The sequence below is a fragment of the Diadema antillarum genome, unplaced genomic scaffold, assembly GCF_040938485.1.
Source record: "Diadema antillarum isolate AM-2024a unplaced genomic scaffold, OU_Dant_1.0 scf00000029, whole genome shotgun sequence".
Taxonomy (NCBI): domain Eukaryota; kingdom Metazoa; phylum Echinodermata; class Echinoidea; order Diadematoida; family Diadematidae; genus Diadema; species Diadema antillarum.
The window spans coordinates 800,332-821,196 of record NW_027270918.1 but is presented as its reverse complement, the minus strand read 5'-3'; the positions used below and the strand labels follow the sequence as shown (position 1 = coordinate 821,196).

The following is a 20,865-nucleotide window of genomic DNA, read 5'->3' as shown; positions in this document are numbered from 1 at the left end:
TACCTCTTTGGAGAAGCCGAGCTGCTGCCGTATACTGACGCAAGAAGACCTTTGATCGTACTCCCATGACACCCTAACACCATACACCCCCCCCCCCCCTCCTTATTGGATTTTGAACGGGGTGCGCGAGAGGCTCAAGCAAACACGGGCGAAGAGAGGGAAGGCTTGTCGCGAGATCTACTCTACAGTCTACAGTGAGCAATCGTCAGAGCAAGTCGACATCAATTCCGGTATAGTCTTCCACGAGCAAATCACAAACGGTAAAAGAAGAAAAATCGGCTGTGTCATCTGAGTCGACGACGTCATCACCTGTGAAAAGATCGACATCGCCATGGAGAACGACGGGTACGAGAACGTGGAGATGACGCCGGCCAAGAAGGCCGAGAATGGAGACACGACGTACACCGAGGTCGAGCACGACCTCGAACAGGGATCGTCATCAGGCTCGACGGAGAAGAAGAAACAGCTCTGCACCAGGCCCTATGCCGGTATGTCATTCATTTGTTTTAATGATAGAGATGGTAATAGATAAATAAATGAACAAAATATGAAAGATAATGACAATCTTTTGCGCCAGGGACGAATATACCGTAAAGGTTTTACTACCAAATGCATAATTCTAATAATCTCCTCGAAAACGAGACATATTGGGGAATGAGTCAGAGCGATTTCAGTGAATGAGAAGCTATACGAAATATTTTGGTCTATCACAATATCGAATTACATTGCATGAACTATACTCAAACATGCTGTCATAATTCTTCAATAAAACATGAATACGAGTGTCTTTGTTTGATAACAAGCTTCTTGCATTTCACAATCAGATTCATGGCTATGACTATGAGGATAACTGTTTCGTCATTCCATTTGAAATTTTAAAAAAAAAGTTCAGGTCATGTACTTTCCGTACAAAAAAGAAATAAACGAAATTATCGTTATGTTGTGGCTCAAAAAGGGACGGAGTAGCAACAGCGATTCGTCTTTTCTCGCACAACGAATGATGAAGTCCGTGTGTGCTTATGGGCGTAATGTTTACACGGCCCGCTTACAACTGAGTATAGTAAACTAATACTTGAAGCTTGCCCTTTGGTAATCAACATGGGCCTCTCTGTCGCATCATGTTCTTGATATCATGCCTCGTGATGCGTGTTCATTCGGTCTGACGTCTTGGAGTTTTATTGTGCGATTAATACAATCATGTGCATGACGATTGCGTTTCAAATGAATGGAAATGATTATTGATGGAGGAAATAAACAGAAACGGACATGTCGCGTACATTTGCATAGTACATGCTTAAAAAGTATATGATATTATATAATGTGTGTATATTATATGTAATTATTAAGATATAAATACAGTGTGTATAATATAATATACATATTAAACACTAATATTTATTTTTTAATTCAATTTGAAGTTATATTAAGTGTATAGTATTGTATGTGTGAATATCTGTGCTTATTAATATTGTGTACATTTGTGTGTATACGTGTTTGCATTGGTGTGTCGGTGAAGAGTACCCTGTTGAAAAATCATGGCAGCCGACACTATAACTATGCAAGTCACATACAATGCATCATACGACTGAGTTGCTCTTAGTACACAATCTCTATTATAATGTTTGCAGGGTGGCTTTAAAACTTTTGAAGATTTATGAAAGTACTGAATTAGAACTAAGTACACCTAAATTTAGTATACATAACAAGTTCTTGATAAAGATTGGCTCATGAGGGATGGTATTGATCCATGTATTCACATCTTGGGAAGCCAAAACTGTGAGACTGTCGACAATCAAACTCTGTAGATTTCATTATTCAAATTTTCATAATACAGCATAGAAACATCCTAACAATGGAGGGGGATGAATCATCACATCGTGTATTATTTTGGAGCATCATACTTTAAGAATCACTGTGAATTATATTATTGTCTCAGGTGAAGGATAAACGTTACTTCAAGAAGACTTTTAATTCAGCAAGCATTTTCCGTTCATTACCAACTTTTGAAGGGCGTGGGACAAAAGACTGTAGAAAGGAGAATAACAAAAAGGCATATAAGAAAGAGGCATAATCAATAAAATCCCCGTGACGAATTTACCGCATGAGAGAGCATCCACTATGTTTTCACCATTGTCATCAATTCAAAGATACCACTCCGTACCAAAGGACCGCAATCACTTTGTATAATCATTAACCACTATACGAACAGAGAGGACTGGTTTGTACCAGTCCTTTACCTAATTTTGGACGAACTCAGATAAGAAACCCATGCCTGATAACAAGTTCTATTAGCCGTTTGATAATGAAGCCACTGTGTACCTTTTGGGTGTCATATAGGTACGATCATCTGCACCCGTTATAATTTTGAGCTATATCTTATCCGACCTTCTTTATAATGCGTGTTATCGCCTTCAGCTTCAGTTTGTTGTTTTGACAAACAAGTAATAAAAATTTGCGCACTCATATATTGATAAATAATCTTCGAATAATGACATGACAAAGCAATAAACACGTGTGTATATGAGGCATTTTATATATTACTCTCTCCACTCCACCCCACCCCTTGAAAAGGGTGATATTCGTATTCCAAAGGTTCGTTATTCAGAAACATACACATTCCCTATAGTGTTCGATAGCGATTTCTTTAAAAAAAGAAGAAAAGTTAATTTATTCGAATATTTGTGACGCTATTTGAAAGGTCCGTTATACCCTAGGTTCGTGATTTTGAAAATGAAATGAGGTTCGCTAGAATGATAATAAAAACGTTCGTTATTCCGAAGTTTCGTTAATTCGAGAATGAAAAGTTGAGTGCCAACGAACTTCAGAATTACGAACCTTGTTTCATTTTTGGATTAACGAGCCTTCGGAATAGCTAACCTTTTTCTTATTTTCGGACTAACGAACCTTCGGAATATCGAACTACTGAATGACTGATATATAGTGTCTGTCCTCTGGTCCCAGCCTATACACTGAGAGAAATATTAATTTCTCTGCTATAAGCGCCATTTTGCTGACGAAAATTACTAAAAGCGATCCCATCTGGTTGTTGATTGACTCTAATTGTTTGTTGTCGTTGTTCCTGGCACTTTGGTTGACCTTGATTTAATGTTCCATCCAGTAATGTTAATGGCCACTGCCTTCAAAACAATCAATGCGTCTTATCTGAAAAGTATGGGGTTGTTTGGTGACGGGGTGTATCCAACTTCAACTTGTACCAACATTATGATGAAATTATCAAAGCATAATTCACCATGTACAAGTTTTGAAAGCAATCAACTCGTTACGTGTATCTTTCATCACATCCGTTTTGTTTCTAAACAAATAAGGATAAATTATAAGCATCCTTATATTTCAAACGATTCCCACCTCACCCCAACCTCACCTCACAAAACAAACTACAAACATGATAATACAATACAATGTGCATGCATGCATGCATGTGTATAGCATGTCTAGAACTCTTTGCTCTTATGAGGATCATTTGCTATGCATTGGCTGTCCCGTTAATCCAAAACCATTTGAATATTGCGATGCAATATAGACCACATTTGCTCATAATTTAGTCAAGGCAATTACTATTCCCAGATCCCAGAAGCCACCCTGTACGGCGGGGCCAACTACTTATCATACCATGCCGGCATTCGATCCGGACGATGGAGCGCCCGATGTGTACTCGGCGGGCCAATTTTGGCAGGCTTGATAAAATAAAACCCCTAGGCGGGCTTCTTGTGATTCGATCGTGCAAGGTGCATGCCAGGAAACAGGCATCCAGTCCAAATCGATTTCTTTCTCTCTTTTTCTTCCAGCCGTGATCAAATCTAGTCGTCTTCCTTCCAATGGAATAGCATTAACTATAATGGATGCATGACGTCATGTTTGTACGCTGACGTCAGCACTTTATCTTCCTGTCTCCTCTGCAGTCTTCCGCAGGTCATCTTCCTAAATCTCATCTCCTCTATCGTATTGATGTTCTTTATAGATCTCCTTTCCTCCCTCTTTCCGATCCATCATTTGTGTCTTCTATATCGCCCGAGGTCTATTATTGTGCGTGATAAATGAAAACAATGAAGCATTGCATTAATATTTGGTATGACGATTAAAGACAGTCTGAATGATCTGAATCAAGGGATATCAAACACACCAGAAGGATGTCGGAAAGCTCAAGTCGAGTCAGTTTAATTCAATTCATCCAACATCATTTCAGGAGTGCATTGAGAAGACAAACAAAAATACCCTTTATATTCAAAGCAATTTGAAAAAAAAAAAAAGGAAGAAGAGTATAGAACTTGACGGTGGGAATGCATGCAAGGAGGAGAAGCAGTGCTCATAGATAGGAGCCCAAATAACACTCAGATATTAACGTCGAATAAACGTAAAAGGGAGAGAGAAAGGTAATCATTCATTGTAAAGTGTATTCACATGCAAGTAAACAAAGGTCAGGCTGCAAGTAAGTTCATTTCATCGATGAGGACATGTTATAAAGTTTTACAATTGCTCTGTTCAATATTTTGTCATTTTAACCAAAAAAAAGAAAAACTTGCACACAAAGCGAAATAGCACACGGACATCCATACCTTCACGCATATACCCCCAAAACACACACACACACACACTCACACACACACACACACACACACACACACACACACACACACAACACCCCCCCCCCAAAAAAAAGAACAAACAAACAAACAACAAACAAACGAACAAGAATTTCAAATGGAGAATCCATTAAATTGTTCGGTATTCAGTTGGGTATCAATATTGAGCTCGACAATCGAAATGTGGCAATGGGATGCTCATTAGTGATGCCATAACATTGTTATCTTTTCTTAAGCTAAACTTTATACTTTGTCTGTACTTTAAAACAAGTTCTGTTTAGAACATGCTCGTGGGACTATCATTGACATATTTATCAATTATCAATTAGTGCTCTAACGGGGCAAAGTTTAATTTTGCCGATATACGTTGCTAGTATATTGTTGCTGTCGTTGTTTTGACTGATCCACGTCTTTCAAACTCCGCTTCTCGTCGCAGTATATCACTCTTTTCCATTTCTTATTATTTACTTTTTTGTCACCATTGAAAAGCATGTATTTTTTTTATTCATTATTCGTACATGTATTTTGTGTAATACTTTATATGTTTTTTACATGTACAACTTCTTTGAAATTTTAAAACGATGTGTATGAATTGACAGATGTAAATGTATATTTTTGTTTGATTGAAATAAAGTACTTATACCCAAATGGAAAAATTGAATTGAAAGGTGGTACATGTATAACCAATGATGATTATGGTGATAAACTGATGATGATGGTATTGATATTCAGATAATGGTATCTGCATGTAATGTTTTTGTTGTTTTTGTTTTTCTCACCCCAACAGGAATGGGAAAGGAAGAACTTCTCCAGTTCTCGCAAACTCCTGGCTGGCGAGCTGCTCGCTGGATTTGCCTCCTCATCATCCTGGCCGGGTGGTGCGCCATGCTTGCTATGGCCATCGTCCTCATCGTGACCACGCCCCGCTGTCTGCCGTGGTGGCAGTCGGCGGTCGTCTACCAGATCTTTCCCCGAACATTTCAAGACAGCGACGGGAACGGCGTCGGCGATATCAGAGGTATTCTTTGAGCAGGACAGACTCCATTTGCCGCACCTCTTCTTCATTCTCGATCCCCTTGTCATTGAATTTGAAGAACTAAAAAAAAAAAAAAAAAAAAAAAAAAACCGTCATTACAAGTCATCACAAATTAGTCTACAAGCTACAGATGATAAGAAAATTTTGTTGATTGTGGTTGTAATTATGTTGATCATTATGTGAATTAAAGATAATATAAAGTTTTGGTACCTCAAAAGTTTCCCTGAGTTTCCTTGTCTTAGTTTGTATTTCAGGTTAAAGTGCCTTTCATAATAACTAACACTGTGAGACTTACTCGCCCCAAAGTGCTCTCATATCTTAGTAATCATGCAATAATGGTTTCGTACCAGAGCAGAGCGGGCTCTGAAAAATTCGAACGAGCCGTTATTATAGTTTGACTCGACGCGGTACCGCGAGAATCAATATGCACGTATTGTACGAAACCATTATTGCATGATTACTAAGACATGAGAGCACTTTGGGGCGAGTTAAGTCTCACAGTGTTAGTTATATGAAAGGTACTTTAACCTGAAACACAAACTAAGACAAGGAAACTCAGTGAATAGCAATTTTGGCAGAACGAGTCCTGCTCTTGTTATCATTATCGTATTCATTATCATGTTTCTTATTGCATTCGTTGTAACAAATGCTATTAGTAATACGATTAACAACATTGCTTGTTGCTCTCATCATCAAATTATTTCCCGACGTGAATAGCTTTGGAAACGTGTCTGGTTTAATTTTGCAGGTATCATTGACCGCGTCGACTACATCAACAGTTTGCACGTCGATGCAGTCATGCTCAGTGCCGTCTACAAGTCCGGTGGCAAAGACAACAGCGAAGACATCGTCGACTTCAACGACGTGGACACAGAGCTCGGGACGATGGACGATATGTCCGATCTAGTTCAGGCCCTGCACGATTTGAGTAAGAAAGAAAGGCTGTGTAGTTTGTAAGCCTGAGAGATACGATTATATCCGTGCAATAATCACCCCTCCGTCGTCAGGTCTTCCTCGTGCAAGAGAGGATTAGTGTGCGTAACAGATCCCTCGTGGATAACCTGATGAGGCGTTTGTAGAAAACCGTACGAGCTGCAGGACGCCATCAGTCAAATTCATGACACTGAAAAAAGAAATAATCGTTCTCATTGTGTTTAGTCGAATGTAATGCATATCACCTCTCATGGCACTGATATATCTTAAAGAATATGGATAGGATATTGTGGTTGTTGTCGGTGTTAATAAATCATAATAAAGAAACTAGTCGGCGTTACAGTTCAATCTTCCCCAGAGCAATCATCGCACTTGTTCATAAATCCTGTACAAATTACTCATATCTCAAGAAAATACGCTGTCGTACAGCCTATACTTCCTAACCCTATATAAACTCGACATGTTGATAAATGTCATATCAGAAGTAGATATTGAAGTAGAATTTATTTTGACCCCTTCATTTTATTTAATAATATTATGACTGTAATCCTTTTGAAAAATGCATGCCCTAAAGTAGATTTATAATACCACGTAACGGCGCAACTTATAGTCGCGTCTCTAAGAGTGAGGCAAAAGGGTTACAGCGAGAGAGATTTGGGAGATTTACGCTCCTTTGGTTGGGCGTCCACCATTGAAGTTCATCCCTGGGTTCTCCATTTTCCACCAAGATGATCTAGAATAGAAATATGCTTTACCTTTTTTGAGAGTTTCTGGTTAAAATAGTGGACAGAGGTGATTCCAAAAATGATATAATACAATGTACCCCACTATTGTATTGTATGAGAATGTCTCACTATTTAGAGTGAGTTTCTTTCATTAAAAAAAGTAATATTCTACCCGTGTCTTCTCTTTTCTTGCAGACATCAAATTGATACTGGATTTCATTCCCAACCATTCTAGCGACAAACACGAGTTTTTCAACCGCTCGCTTAATAGCGAAATTTCGGATTATTATTATTGGGCCAACGAAGTATATAACAACTGGGTACGTATACACTCGCCGTCGGCAATAAACTTGACAGAAGTTAAAGCATTTCGATGTTCACTGTGGAAGCTGGATGGTGGTTGAGCCTTGTGTTTGTCTGAATGTGAATCACATCATCGCCCTCCTCTATATAAAGAATTTTGTCAAATTGAGACAAATTTGGAATTTTGAAAAGTTCATTATATAGAAGAGGGCGATGATGTCATTCACTCAGTCTTCTTTACGTTGTTTACAAAAGTAACCACAAGTTTTGGTAATTGACCTACACCCCTTTCCCTTGCACATCCCAGTTGAAATTTTTTCAATGACTCATAATTTGAATCGAAAGACACAATTCATTGTTTTCATTCTCTCTAAAAAATATTTCAATTTCAGCGAAAGATTTGTGTCCAGATCAATGAGAGAGGGATGATAATATCACTACGACACAATTTTCTGGAAAATATGAACCTTTCAAATTTCGTAACTTAGCTCGATTTTCAATGGAGTTATAAATGCATTTTTTCACTTTTTTTTACTTGGTTCATTAACCTGAACTTTAACTTGTGATGGAAAGGTGGAAGATGACCAGTTCTGCGGACATCGAAGCTTCATTTTTACTCTGTTTGAAAATGATAATCCATCGAACACCCCCCCCCCCCCTTGTTGGCTTTTTGAAGAAGAATTGAGGCCTCAAAATTGGACGGATTTCCTATAAAGTCAACATATAAAACCCGTCTTGCATTTAACACCTCACTAGATCTGGTGAGCTTCGACTGAATGCCCCATTACACTGCTCCCATTAGCATCAGCCCACGCAGCACACCCAATATGCAGAGCGTCAACAGTTTGTGGGATAAATTAATAAATAGAAAGATGGATAGAATGATAGAATGATGAATGAAAGAAAGATAAGAAAGTGGTCAAAGAAAACGGAGGGAAGCGAAGAAGAAGTGAATGAGAGTTACAGAGCTTAATGTGTCTTGCCCTTTTTTATGATATCATTATAAATGATTGAGCTCAACTCCTGTGCCGTCTCTACGCTAAAGGGGATGGTATATATTTTTGGTCGAGATGGGGTTTCAGTTTTTTACTTTTTTGTGATTATATGATTTTTGCGAGATAATTAGAAACCGCATTTAAGAGCATAATATACTGAGAGGTATTCCAAGGTTTTTTTTTAATGAGAATCAGTTTTAAAATTGGTGAGAGTAAAACCTTTCACTAGGAAAGCTTTGTTTTGGATATCCCAGCCATTTCAAACCCAATTTTCATCAAATAAACTTTGAAGTCCTTCAAGAATTGTTTGCTCTTCGATATTTCATAAGACGTTTCTCATTATCTCACTAAAATGTTGACAAACTGAAGCCCCATCTAAACCAACTCTCGATCATCCCTTTAATTTATTCTTCCTGTCATTTCCATCTAAAGGGAAGTCTCTACAGCGGCAGTGCTTGGACACACGATAACGCTGAGGAAAAGTTCTTCTTCCATCAATATTCTGAGTACCAGCCGGACTTCAACTTAAGATGGCCAGCTGTTCTGCGGCATTTATCGGTATAATATATCTTCTATTTTTCATTTGATTAGATTTAATTCATATCCTTCAACGTAATTCCATGCCCATTTTTTTCGGTAATATCACAGAAAACATGCATAAAAATAACGGTGAATTAATAATATTATATATGTGTGTGTGTGTGTGTGTGTGTGTGTGTAATATATATAATTGAAGGAAAGAAAAGAAATGTGTATATAACTTTCCATTAGCAAAATCTATATTGTATTACCTAATGCAGAAGAAGGGCTGCCGCTGAAAGCGGTTGCTTGAACACGTGGCAGCCCAGAAAAGCTACGGGGGGGCAAAAACACATTATACATTTTTTCTCTTTTTTTTTGTAGAACTGAAAAAGAAATTTGAACATACATAAGGTATCATAGTGCACTAGATTTATATTCTAAAACAGAGCGCATAATAAAGATATCGTAAGTTATGAATATAATTATGACAATGTGATTCTGAAAAAAAAATGGCGATAATGATGGGAGTGATGAGGAAGGGGCGGGTGAGTGACTATTTGCAGTACTTTGATATCTACTTCATAAAAAGACAAAAACAAAAACAATATATACGGACTGTAGTCTGACAGTAACATAGTTTTCACTTTACTGATAAAAACAAAAACAAAACAAAGATAAAGACAAAAACAATATTTACATACTGTAGTCTGATAGTAACATATTCACTGGTATAATTTGGTCGTCAAGATTAGATATCCGTTCTCCGTAAAATTTCACGCCTATGAATTCGGGAACCCATTTTACAAGCATTATAAATATATATAAATATATATATATATATATATATATATATATATACACATATATATATATATATATATATATATATATACATATATATATATATATATATACATATATATATATATATAAATCATATATTACTTTCTTTCTTCTTTTTTTGGTGAGGTGATGAACAACTTCTTGTAATTCCATGAAAAATTTAACATTTATTAGATGAAAATTGGTTTTGAAATGGCTGAGATATCCAAAACAGAGCGATTCTAATAAAAGAGGTGACCAACCATTTATTATGATCGCTTTGTTTTACTTTGTTTTTGGATGTCTCACCTATTCCATAACCAATTTTCATCAAATAAACTTTGTATTCCTTTTTTTTTTTAGGAGTGGGATAATCTACCGAAAGACTACAGGGCCGGGGCATGTATGCATCCCTGTATATAGGCACAGGTTAATGTAACATGATACCACTATCAAACAAAAAATGTTTCGACTAATGAAGAAATTGATACAGTGTGTGACTTTCAACACAACGGAAAAGGTAGTAGAGCAAAACAATGGGGGAAAAAACCCTTTAACCCTTTACTTCTCACAGGATGCTCTTGAGACCTGGTTTACCCTTGGCGTGGACGGTCTGAACATCCGAGGGGTTAATTATCTGTACGAACGGAGGGATCCAACAGATGCTGACGAGCCGCCCAATCCAGACTACCAGAATCCTGGATCCTCCTTGCAGGTAATCCCCTTAAATTCTATAGCTTATAACAGTCCCACAGCAGTAGCCAATCTATGATACAATTGTATATTCAAATCTTTTTTCCGTGGTAAACCTGAAAAGGAAATTCACCCCTAATAGAACAATGCTATTGAGTAAAATGACTGCTTTAAAAGAACACAATCAGTGAGGTGTTAATGAAATCAGACAATGATTATTCTTTCAAATGCTATGAATTGTTCAAGTTTTGGACAAATCCTGCTTTTGTTAATAACACATACACACATCACACACGAACACATGACACAAACACACACATATATACATGTATGTATATATATATATCATATATATATATATATATATATATGGCCTATAGAGAAAGAGAGAGAGTTTAATCGCAAAACAAGTTAGCTCTATTCTTGTTAAGTTGAGATATTATCTGCTATTACTGTCAACAAACAAGGAAAATATAGCGCTTATCCCATTTTGCCATCACACTCTTCATATTTAAAACATATACATAAAGGTACTATATTACACATGTACACTTTTTTTTTCAATTTCAATTGTATTCTTCTCTTTAAGCAATACGACGAAACTTTGCACGTGTATACTGCTGAGTATGGCAACGAGGCTCATGACCTTCTCCAAAAGTGGCAAAACGATGTGTTCTACAAGTACTCAACTGCTGGAACCTACAGGTATTATGGGGTGGTAGCAATTTCATGTGCAATTGCAATTTGCGATTACATGTACATCATTATACATGGCATGTACTAGTATGTAGGGTATTATTAGGTATCTATGTTTTGGTTTTTTTTTTCTTTGTTTGTTTTCATTTTATCTCATTCAATTTTGGAATAAATTCATGAAATTCGTTCTAGGCTTTCGAAGTTTCATGACATTGCATGGATTTCGTAAATGGTATTTATTTTTTACGTTTTTTTTTTTTACGTTTGCTTATAAATATTACAATGTCATGTCTACATGTTTAAATGTGTATTATATATGTATGTATGTATGTATGTATGCATGTATAGGCCCCTACATTATGTGGAAATGATGATGTGCTTGCATGTACCTACTCTCATATTGCATAATCACAAAAATCGTACGTATATCAAAGCAAACTGATGAGAGTCGTTTTATGTCCTATAATACAGGGTTATGTTAACAGACTGCGGTAGCAACTCGACCTACGCGCAGTCGTTCTACGGCACGGATGACAGCCCCGAGGCCGACCTGCCCATGAACTACAACCTCCTGGAGATCGGCGACCCCTCCGGGCTCGGCGGGGAAGTCACCGGTAGAGAGATCGACACTCTGGTGAAGAGTTGGATGGGATCGATGACGAGAGAAGGCAACTGGCCGAACTTCCAGGTAAAACTCACGTCGCAGAGCTGGTTCATTGACGGGGGAACACCTGCAATCAGCCCGCTTGCGTCCTTTGATGTGACGAAAGGAAGTTATGATGCTAACAACTTTGCTTGCTCACAATCAGTAATGTTAACATAGTTTACTTGCGTTGCGTTTGCGTCAACATTGATGATGTGTGGTCTTTGAGTTGGTCTTGAAGTGGGAAGCAGCAGTTGGTATAGTTTTCATTTGTTTTTGTGCAGGAATCTTCTTAATAGTGTTGTCAAAAGTTCCGTTGAGTTGATGGTGATAATTATGAGCAATTACGTTTTGGAGAGATGACTATTAACGTGTTGGGTGTATAAGAAGATATCACCACAGCCACGATGCAGAGGTGAGGAATAAGGAAGGGGCTGGGACAACTTTCACTAAATCAGCTTTTAATAGTGGATATGTTGTCTTAAGCACATAACAACAACAACAGCACAACTAGCTCGGAAGAAAATCATGCTTCTCATAATTCGCAAGGCGGATTAGCGATTAATATTATGCAGAAGCCATGCAGGCCAAATCAAGTTATCATCCTTCCGTTGGACTGTGAGGGAGGTACGAGGCAGCTGACTCTCATGCGATCTCACTGGTATTAGCCCCGTCTACGGCGATCATTGCCAGTACCAAGATATCTGCAGAACCATAGATTTGCCAATGAATAGGATCGTGTACTTGGTAAAAGGATAAGATTTTACCAATTAGCATGTAAGAGTACGTCTTCTCTATACATGATCGTCTTTGTTATAAAAAAAAATCAAGATCAATTGGTTTATATAAGTTTAAAATGATTGTCTTTATCTTTGGCGGTGACTGGGTCAGAGATAAAAGCAGTTGTCTTTTCGGCGTGCTTCGCTAGAATTCGAGCATACCGCGCTACTTTTGTGAGCTTGTATTTCATACAAAGACAAAACCGATGCAAATGTGCAAAGGAAAAAAATAGAAGAAAAATCTAAACAGCGCACGGTTCTGGCGTTACACTATAAAAGTTTTATAAAGACAGAAAGGGCGACTTCATCACATATGCTTCAGATCACCGTATCTTATGCAGTATCATATTCAACAGGTATGCCTATTTACACGAAATAATAATTAGTTCCTAATGTGCGGCAAGTTAGTGATAGAGGCACTTGAAAGATGGTTTCTGAGGTCGATTGGAGACGCCTGTAGATGTGAAAGGGGTGCTAGACAGAAAGTTATGAAAAGTATCTCCCTATATACAGTAATTACAAAATAATTGAATGGCTTCACCTACTATAGACGACTATCATAATGAATGACTTATTTATGGAACAGCGTTGCATACCGGTGATGAGGAGGGGGAAAACGCCAGTTGAAAGTATTCTTGGATCGTGTTTTTATCATCACTTCCTTTGGCGATAAACATCGCAGATAATCTTTGAAAATACATTTGTGTTTTTCTCGCAAATATAAACGATGTGATTTCTAACTGAAATCATGCATACTTTTGAGTATCGGTACTTTGATATGCCACGAGTGCATGTCGACAATTTTGTTTGTTTGTTTGTTTGTTTGTTTTTGTTTTTGTTTATTTTATTTTATTCTTGGTATGCGTGTGTTTTTTAATCAAATGATGATTGAGTAAGCAGCAATCGCATTTTTTCCTTCTTCTCCTCCTCCTGTTGATCCTCCTGCTCCTCTTCCTCCTCCTCCTCCTCCTTCTTCTTTTTACCTATCACGTCCAGCTCGGGAACTACGCAGCTAGTCGCATTGCCAGTCGTCTCAACCGACTCTACAGCAAAGTGGCCAACATACTCCTCCTTACCTTGCCCGGCACGCCCATTTGTTACTATGGTGACGAGATTGGTATGGAGGACATTGTACTGACCGAGTTCAGTCAAGTGAAAGATCTAAGAGCTATCAGTGATCCGGTAAGTGTTTCGCAGTGGCGGATCCAGAGGGGGCGCACCGGATGCGCGCACCCTCTTTAGTTTTTGGTAAAACAAAAGAAATAAAAAGAAAAAGTGAGATGAAACCCGGAGTAGCACCAGAAATATTGTTTGCGCCCCTCCCCCCCCCCCCCCCCCCCTCCCCCCCACTTACGGAAATCCTGGATCCGCCCCTGTCTCGGTTGTTACTCAAACGGCCATTATATCTTTTACTTATTTATAGACAATTACTAAAAATATATTACAGTGGATGATAAACTCATTTGTTAGATGGCAACCTGATGTCCTGTATGATATATTATTCTTATACGGAATCACAATATCTTGGAATCGACGAGATCACTATCACAATATTCTTTAAAAGGGTTATAATGCCGATTACGAATTTTGACATCGAAGTTCGGAATAATGAACGAGTAATCGTTACAGATATTTCTAAACGAATGAGAACGAGTATAAAAAGTTGAGAATATAAGAATGTGACGTGAAAAAAAAAGAAGGTTAAACTCTAATACTAGTACAATCACGATAAGAAACCATGTAAGATGTTTTTGATGCTGTTAGCGTTGTTCTGTTTGACAAATCAATATTTGTGAAGAAAACGTCTTACCCCCTCTGCCCGCGTTTCTTTATCGTTTTTTATTATAATTGTCATTATTATTATTATTTTTTTCATCATTATTACTATCTACTATTATTATCATTATCGTCGTCATTGTCATTATCACCATCATCATTGGGTTATTTTCAAAACTGCTATTATTCTTATTATTTTCAAACCCTCGGTTTGTGTTAACTTGTTTCTTCCCTACAATGCAGCAATTGTGGCGGTCGAAAACTCGAGACCCCCAACGTTCTCCCATGCAGTGGGACACTTCGGAGCCCAACGCCGGATTCTCCTCCAACATGTCCACTTACTTGCCTGTGCACACCAACTACCAAGACGTGAATGTGATGGTGAGTTTCTCTTTACTTGTTCGGTACATGTATTGGTTTTGGCCTTGACGGCAAACTAACTGAGACGGATGAGGAGACTATTAGACGTTAAATTATGACGTTTGTGTGGACAACAAATAAAGGAAATATAAAGAAATTTTCACAAAAACTCACTTCCCACCAAACACATAACATTTTCAGAACGTTTCCTAAACGTCTTTTTGAGGTTGCGTACGTCTTCGTATAAAATTGACGTTTTTAAAACGTACATACGACTTAGCATTTACCGCAAAGCACAGGTTTTTTTTTGGAAAACGTTTTAAAAACGTCAATGGACGTTACAAAACGTTTTTATCGTGTCTGCTACGTCTTCGTCTTTTATAAACGTCGAAAGGGTTCTGATTATTTAAACAATAATAACAATAATGATAATAATAATAATAATAATAATAATAATAATAATGATAACAATAATGATAATGATAATAATAATAATAATAATAATAATAATAATAATAATAATAATAATAATGATACGCAAGTGGGTCCGTGGAGCACATTCGTCACTTTCAGCATTGTGCGTAACTTCTGCAGGACCCGTGTAAGCGGTATCTAGATTCTCCAAATGCTGGTTTGATGTTACTTTGTTGCTCGCTTATTATTGTCAAGTCTTCACAGAGAGAATTTACATATTCATAAAATTGAGTTACCAGCTGTAAAAATTGCGATGGCATTATTGTTTTAATACCCTATTTTTCTGCAGAGAACATTATTATGAAATATACAATTAATAGCGACGGTAATAATGCGGCGATTGTTTTTAACAGGCAAACTCCCGACATCTTTTGAATAAACAGGGACCTTTATATTTGGAAGATGCGCTTCTTTTCGGCGTCAGCTCCCCCCCCCCCCCCCCCCGCAAAAAAAAAAGGTGGTTATAGTGAGGACGGATACGTTATAACTCTTATTGAAATAGGTGGTTGGAATAAATTGAAACTTATGTGTACTTCACATATGACCCAAGCCATGTTTTCACAAATATGAAATAATTTAATGATGAATTCACTGCTGTTTGTTTATTTTTTTCTGTAATATTCGTGCATAGAGCCAAGAGGAAGAGGAAAGCTCGGTACTCAGCGTGTTCCGTCGCATGACGCAGCTTCGCCGTGACAACCGCGCGTTCCACTCCGATAGAATAACCTACATTATGTCTTCAGACGAGGTTTGTTCGTATGCCTGTTGTGGTGCTTCGTGTAGCACAGCATGGTGTGGTCTGGTGTGTGGTGTGGTGCTGTGTGGTGTGGTGTGGAGTGGTGTGGTGTGATATGGCGTGGTGTGGTGTAGTGTGGTGCGGTGTGGTGTGACGTGGTGTGGTGTGATGATCTCGCCGTAGCGGTGTGGTGCAGTGTTGTGCGGTGTGGTGAGGTGCGGTGTAGCACAGTGTGGTGTGGTGTGATGTGGTGCTGTGTGGTGTGGTCTGGTCTGGTATGAGGATCACACCGTAGTTTGATGTGGCTTGCTATGGTGTGGTAGTCTATGCTGTATACGTGGTATGGTGCACGGTGTGCAGTATGGCGAAGTCTTATGGTGCATATTGTGTATGAAGTATTAGATGTCTCGGTTTAATCAGTTTGATTAGAGTTCTTTTATTTCTATGGATGTTTCCACGACATGTTTCTCTGACACGGACGTATTGAAAGTAGTTTCTTGAAAATGACGTCACGATGTTCAGAGAATTTCAAGCGAAATACAGTATTACTCTATGTAACAGGCTAGATTTTCAAATCAACTTATACCTTTTAAGAAAGGATGACTTTGTCGTCAAAACTATAAACCTTTCGTTTTCAGGCGACTCAAAACACTGACAATATTCAGGTAATGCCGTATTTTTTCAGCACACAGTCGTACAAATAAATTATAGACAAAATGAAAACTTTTCTTTTTTTCAGGAGGTCAGCTTAACTGATGTCAAATTTTCATCTTCTCGTCGCAAAAACTAGGACATTTTGTTAGAAATTGGTGAAATTGCCACATTGATAAACACAACTCCCTACCCAACCCCTCCCCCTAAAAAAAAAAGGCCTCTATGCCTCCTCAACACCATTTCAGTTTATGAAAGGGGCTGCCCTTTCCAAAACTGTTTTGGTTTGACAATGTTTTATTCACATTGTGATGGTTCACTGGACACAATTTTTCATTTTTGTGATGTCACAGTACCACAATTACAAACACTTATGATTGTGTCAAAGTGACATCTCTTTATCATTTATCCTTATGTCTTCAGGTATACAGAAATGCTCTCAGAGAAGCTTGTGTAGCATGTTTCATTGTACATGACTGTACACTTAAAGAAATGAAATGGTGAATCAATATTTCAAAATGATATGTTGTCTCTCCTCCAACCTTTTGTAAATGTTGCATTTAGCCCGCAAATGTTGAATTTTTATACCATTCATATTTTTAGCTTAAACACGAAATGGTAAATCCAGCATCTTTAGTGTTAAAGTTCATATTACAAAGGGTCAGTGAGAAACAACATTTAAGATGTTGGATTTACCATTTCGTTCTTTTAGAGCGTACGATTTAGATATTAAAGATATCGAAAAGAAGAAGAACCTAAAACATCTAATAGATTTATACTGATTTTTACTATTCTGCCATTTTGATCACTCACCTGTTTGTAGGTATTTGCATATGTTCGCGAGGTTCTCCGCACGAGGGAACGCTTCTTCATCGCCCTAAACTTCGGTAACGTAGACAGCGAAGAAGACTACTACCACACCAACGATGGCAACCAGCTGCCCATTCAGGGTACCGTTGTCGTCGCCACCAACACCGAGCGCGAAAGCTCGCGGGTCGAGCTCAACAAGCTTCACCTGGCGCCGGGAGAGGGCGTCGTTGTGCTACTGGACGAAATCGTGTACGTGAGCGACAGCTGGTGGTACCAGTACTTCAGACCGGCGCCCGAGCCCAGTAATTGAAGTGATAGAACAAAGCAATATAAATAATAATTGATACGGCCTCAGTTTCATTCTTGTGCGATACAAAGAGCACACGTAAGTTTTAAAGATTGATTGTGAATGTCTTGAAGAAGTGAACTGTGGTATAACACAACAAGTTGTGGATTGTGATGTAGTACCTCTTGTGTTTGGTGAGTATTGTAGACCTGCACCATTGAAGTCAGTTCCCTGGCATACTTAGCACATCTTGTATTAGTGTTTGATTCCGCTATTGCTCTTTTAGATAATACAGTCCGCATTTCTTCATGAATGTTAATCTTTTCATAGCTACTCACAAAAGGGCAACATATTTCTTTCTCTTGATGTCAGTGATACTGACTGGTTGTCCCTGGAATATTTTGAACTTTTATAGAGATAGTTAGTGTCTTTGATATCATAGGTGTCTTAGCAAGAACAATCTTACATGAAATACTCATGACCAGGACTCGCCAGAAATGCAAAATATATGTGAGGCTTCCATTTTCATAACTCACTGAACTAAAAAACAACAACAACAACTTTGCACTCACTTATGTTTTCATTTTGTGATCATGATTCACTATATGAACGTGATATGAAAAAATACAATAAATCTGTGGTATAGTGAAACAGACGTGTTACCTCAATGAATTAAAAAAGAATAAATTGATGGAGATATTCCTTGAATGTGTAAATAAACCAAATAAAAACGTTTTCCTCATTGCATAATTAATATGTTGTTCAGAGTAGTACTTATAATAAACGGAATGATGCAACAGTTGCATTTCATGTGTGTGTGTGTGTGCGCGCGCGCGTGCGCTTATGTTTGTGTGTGTTGAGTATGTGTATCATACGTTCTCCCTGTCTCTCCTTTCGTCTTCGTTCTTTTTCTTTTTACTTTCCTTTCATCACAAACGGAGGGGTGTCGGACAATAATATACAATGATGTATTATACATGAATAATGTATAAAATGCATAAAACATAATGATGCATAGACATAAATAAGAAACAAACTGGTAATGCATTTCTGGCCGATAAGGTATATCAACTTAAACTTTATTGGCTAAAATCCATTGCCAGTTTGTTTGATTTTTAATTTCATCGTTGAGTCAGGTAATAAGTATGATTATATATATATTATATATACATAATACATCATATGAATATTATATATATATATATATATATATATATATATATATATATATATCATATTGAAAGTTTTATTGCAAAATGGTCTAAGCGCCATTTTCAAACATTTCAAAGTAAGTCCACATTATTGAAAGATCTAATTAAACCTTTCCGGCAACACGTCACTTGTAACAACAAGGAATATTTTAGAAGTTATGATTAAAAACATCCTGTATTTTCTTACCATTTTCTTTGTTTTTTTAACAGCTTTAATCACAGATATCTCAACACGAATTGATTTAGCTCGTTTTGTGACAAAACTCTTCATATAATTATCATCATCAACAACAACAACATCATCACATCATTACATCATCATGCTGGCGTAGCCTGCCGCGCTTATAAGTTAATCACAGCTCCCTCCAGAAAGGCGATTCTAAAGCGTTATAGAAATCCAATTCTTGACAAAGCATTGCCGGGGATGCACATTTATTATACCGCTGGATATACTTCCGTGTCTCTACGTTATACGTGAATTCCGAACGAATGAAGAGAGCGTTTATACTTTCTTTAGGCACTGTGAGAGAGTTTCGTGGAAGACATTAGTGTATACTTTCCTCAAAACTATCGATGCTGAAATATAATATGCATAATTATAACAATCGTTTATTTTATATCCTGCATAACTTTTTTTTTCCGTGAATGCTGTATTGTGGGATGAGAGGCATGGTTGGAAGATCCCCGCGAGCCACTCAACATAATCATGATAGCCATTATTCAAAATATAGTTATAGCAGTTTATATGTTGTTTGATGCAGACACGCACAGATAGGTTATTCCTGTCCCCCTTCCCCGCATTTTAATGACTGGATTGTGTTGTTGCAAGGTATGTGTGTATCGTTTATGCAAACACCGTAATGGCGCTGTCTGATTGCTTGTGCATGTATATCACACTCCGAGTATTATCATAGGTCCGTAAATATGATACGAATATCGGTAACACCTATTATAGCACTCAAGTAGGTATAGTTTGCGTAAGTACATTATAAGAGTGAAGTTAATTTGCCCAAAATACTTGTGCTTGTTTAATATTCTATATAATCGGGGAATAAATTACATGTATGTACTAATAGGTGGTTCCCCCTTTTTTTTCTCTCTCTCTCTCTTTCCTCTTTTTGTTTGAATTATATGTATCCGCTAAAACGCAAGAGGGGAGTTTCTGTACATGTATCGGTTTCTGTAAGTGTAATAGGAAACCTCATCAACAACAGGAAACCTCATCAATATCACTTCATAATCTCCACATAATACCATTCCCAGTTGATCTCTTATACACTATGAATCGTCATTTTGTTTTTGTTGAATTAACTATAGACAACAGCTTGGTCGCTATTACAATGAGAAGGCCTATAGCTATAATTAGGATGACTATAAACAATTCTATAAGTATATATGGGCACATAGAGGCCAATTATATTTTTTAATGATCCATTGACGAATGTTTTTTCCTAATTGTTTTCTTAAACCAATGCCTCATTTGGGCGGTTTATGCCAGTGAGACCACGCCAATATCTCATCATCTATATATATTTAGATTATACACAGCCTACTATAGTATACTGCATAATAAATTGACTTGAACGCAATTTGAAGACACATGCAAGTAATATAATAACACTCAATAATCTTTTTTAAAGAAATTAATAAAGATACAACTACGCATGATTATGGGTATAAGGCATTATAAACAACAATCATTATTTCCTCGCATCTTAAACAGGTATAGAGGAGACTGTTATCGGTAAGTAATTCGCTTGACTGGGGTAACGGACTCTAGATGGGCGACAGGGCTTCATATTCTCCCTTACCA

At 37.5% G+C, this 20,865-nt stretch overlaps 1 protein-coding gene across 1 annotated transcript; it reads left to right on the top strand.

Moving 5' to 3' along the window:
• The first annotated feature begins 205 nt into the window (after positions 1-205).
• LOC139737815 (amino acid transporter heavy chain SLC3A1-like) lies at positions 206-18,580 on the top strand. Its single transcript, XM_071648492.1, has 12 exons — positions 206-488; positions 5,389-5,619; positions 6,386-6,565; positions 7,491-7,615; positions 9,026-9,151; positions 10,512-10,652; positions 11,220-11,335; positions 11,798-12,014; positions 13,745-13,930; positions 14,768-14,905; positions 15,990-16,106; positions 17,569-18,580. The coding sequence occupies exons 1-12, from the start codon at positions 332-334 to the stop codon at positions 17,863-17,865; spliced, it is 2,031 nt and encodes a 676-aa protein (XP_071504593.1). The 5' UTR covers positions 206-331; the 3' UTR covers positions 17,866-18,580.
• The last annotated feature ends 2,285 nt before the right edge of the window (positions 18,581-20,865 follow it).

Excerpts from the sequence above, each read along its gene's own strand:
- LOC139737815 (XM_071648492.1), top strand. The coding sequence starts at position 332 with ATGGAGAACGACGGGTACGAGAACGTGGAGATGACGCCGGCCAAGAAG. Across the intron at positions 6,566-7,490 it reads TCAGGCCCTGCACGATTTGA|ACATCAAATTGATACTGGAT; the intron begins GTAAGAAAGAAA and ends CTTTTCTTGCAG. Across the intron at positions 11,336-11,797 it reads TCAACTGCTGGAACCTACAG|GGTTATGTTAACAGACTGCG; the intron begins GTATTATGGGGT and ends CCTATAATACAG.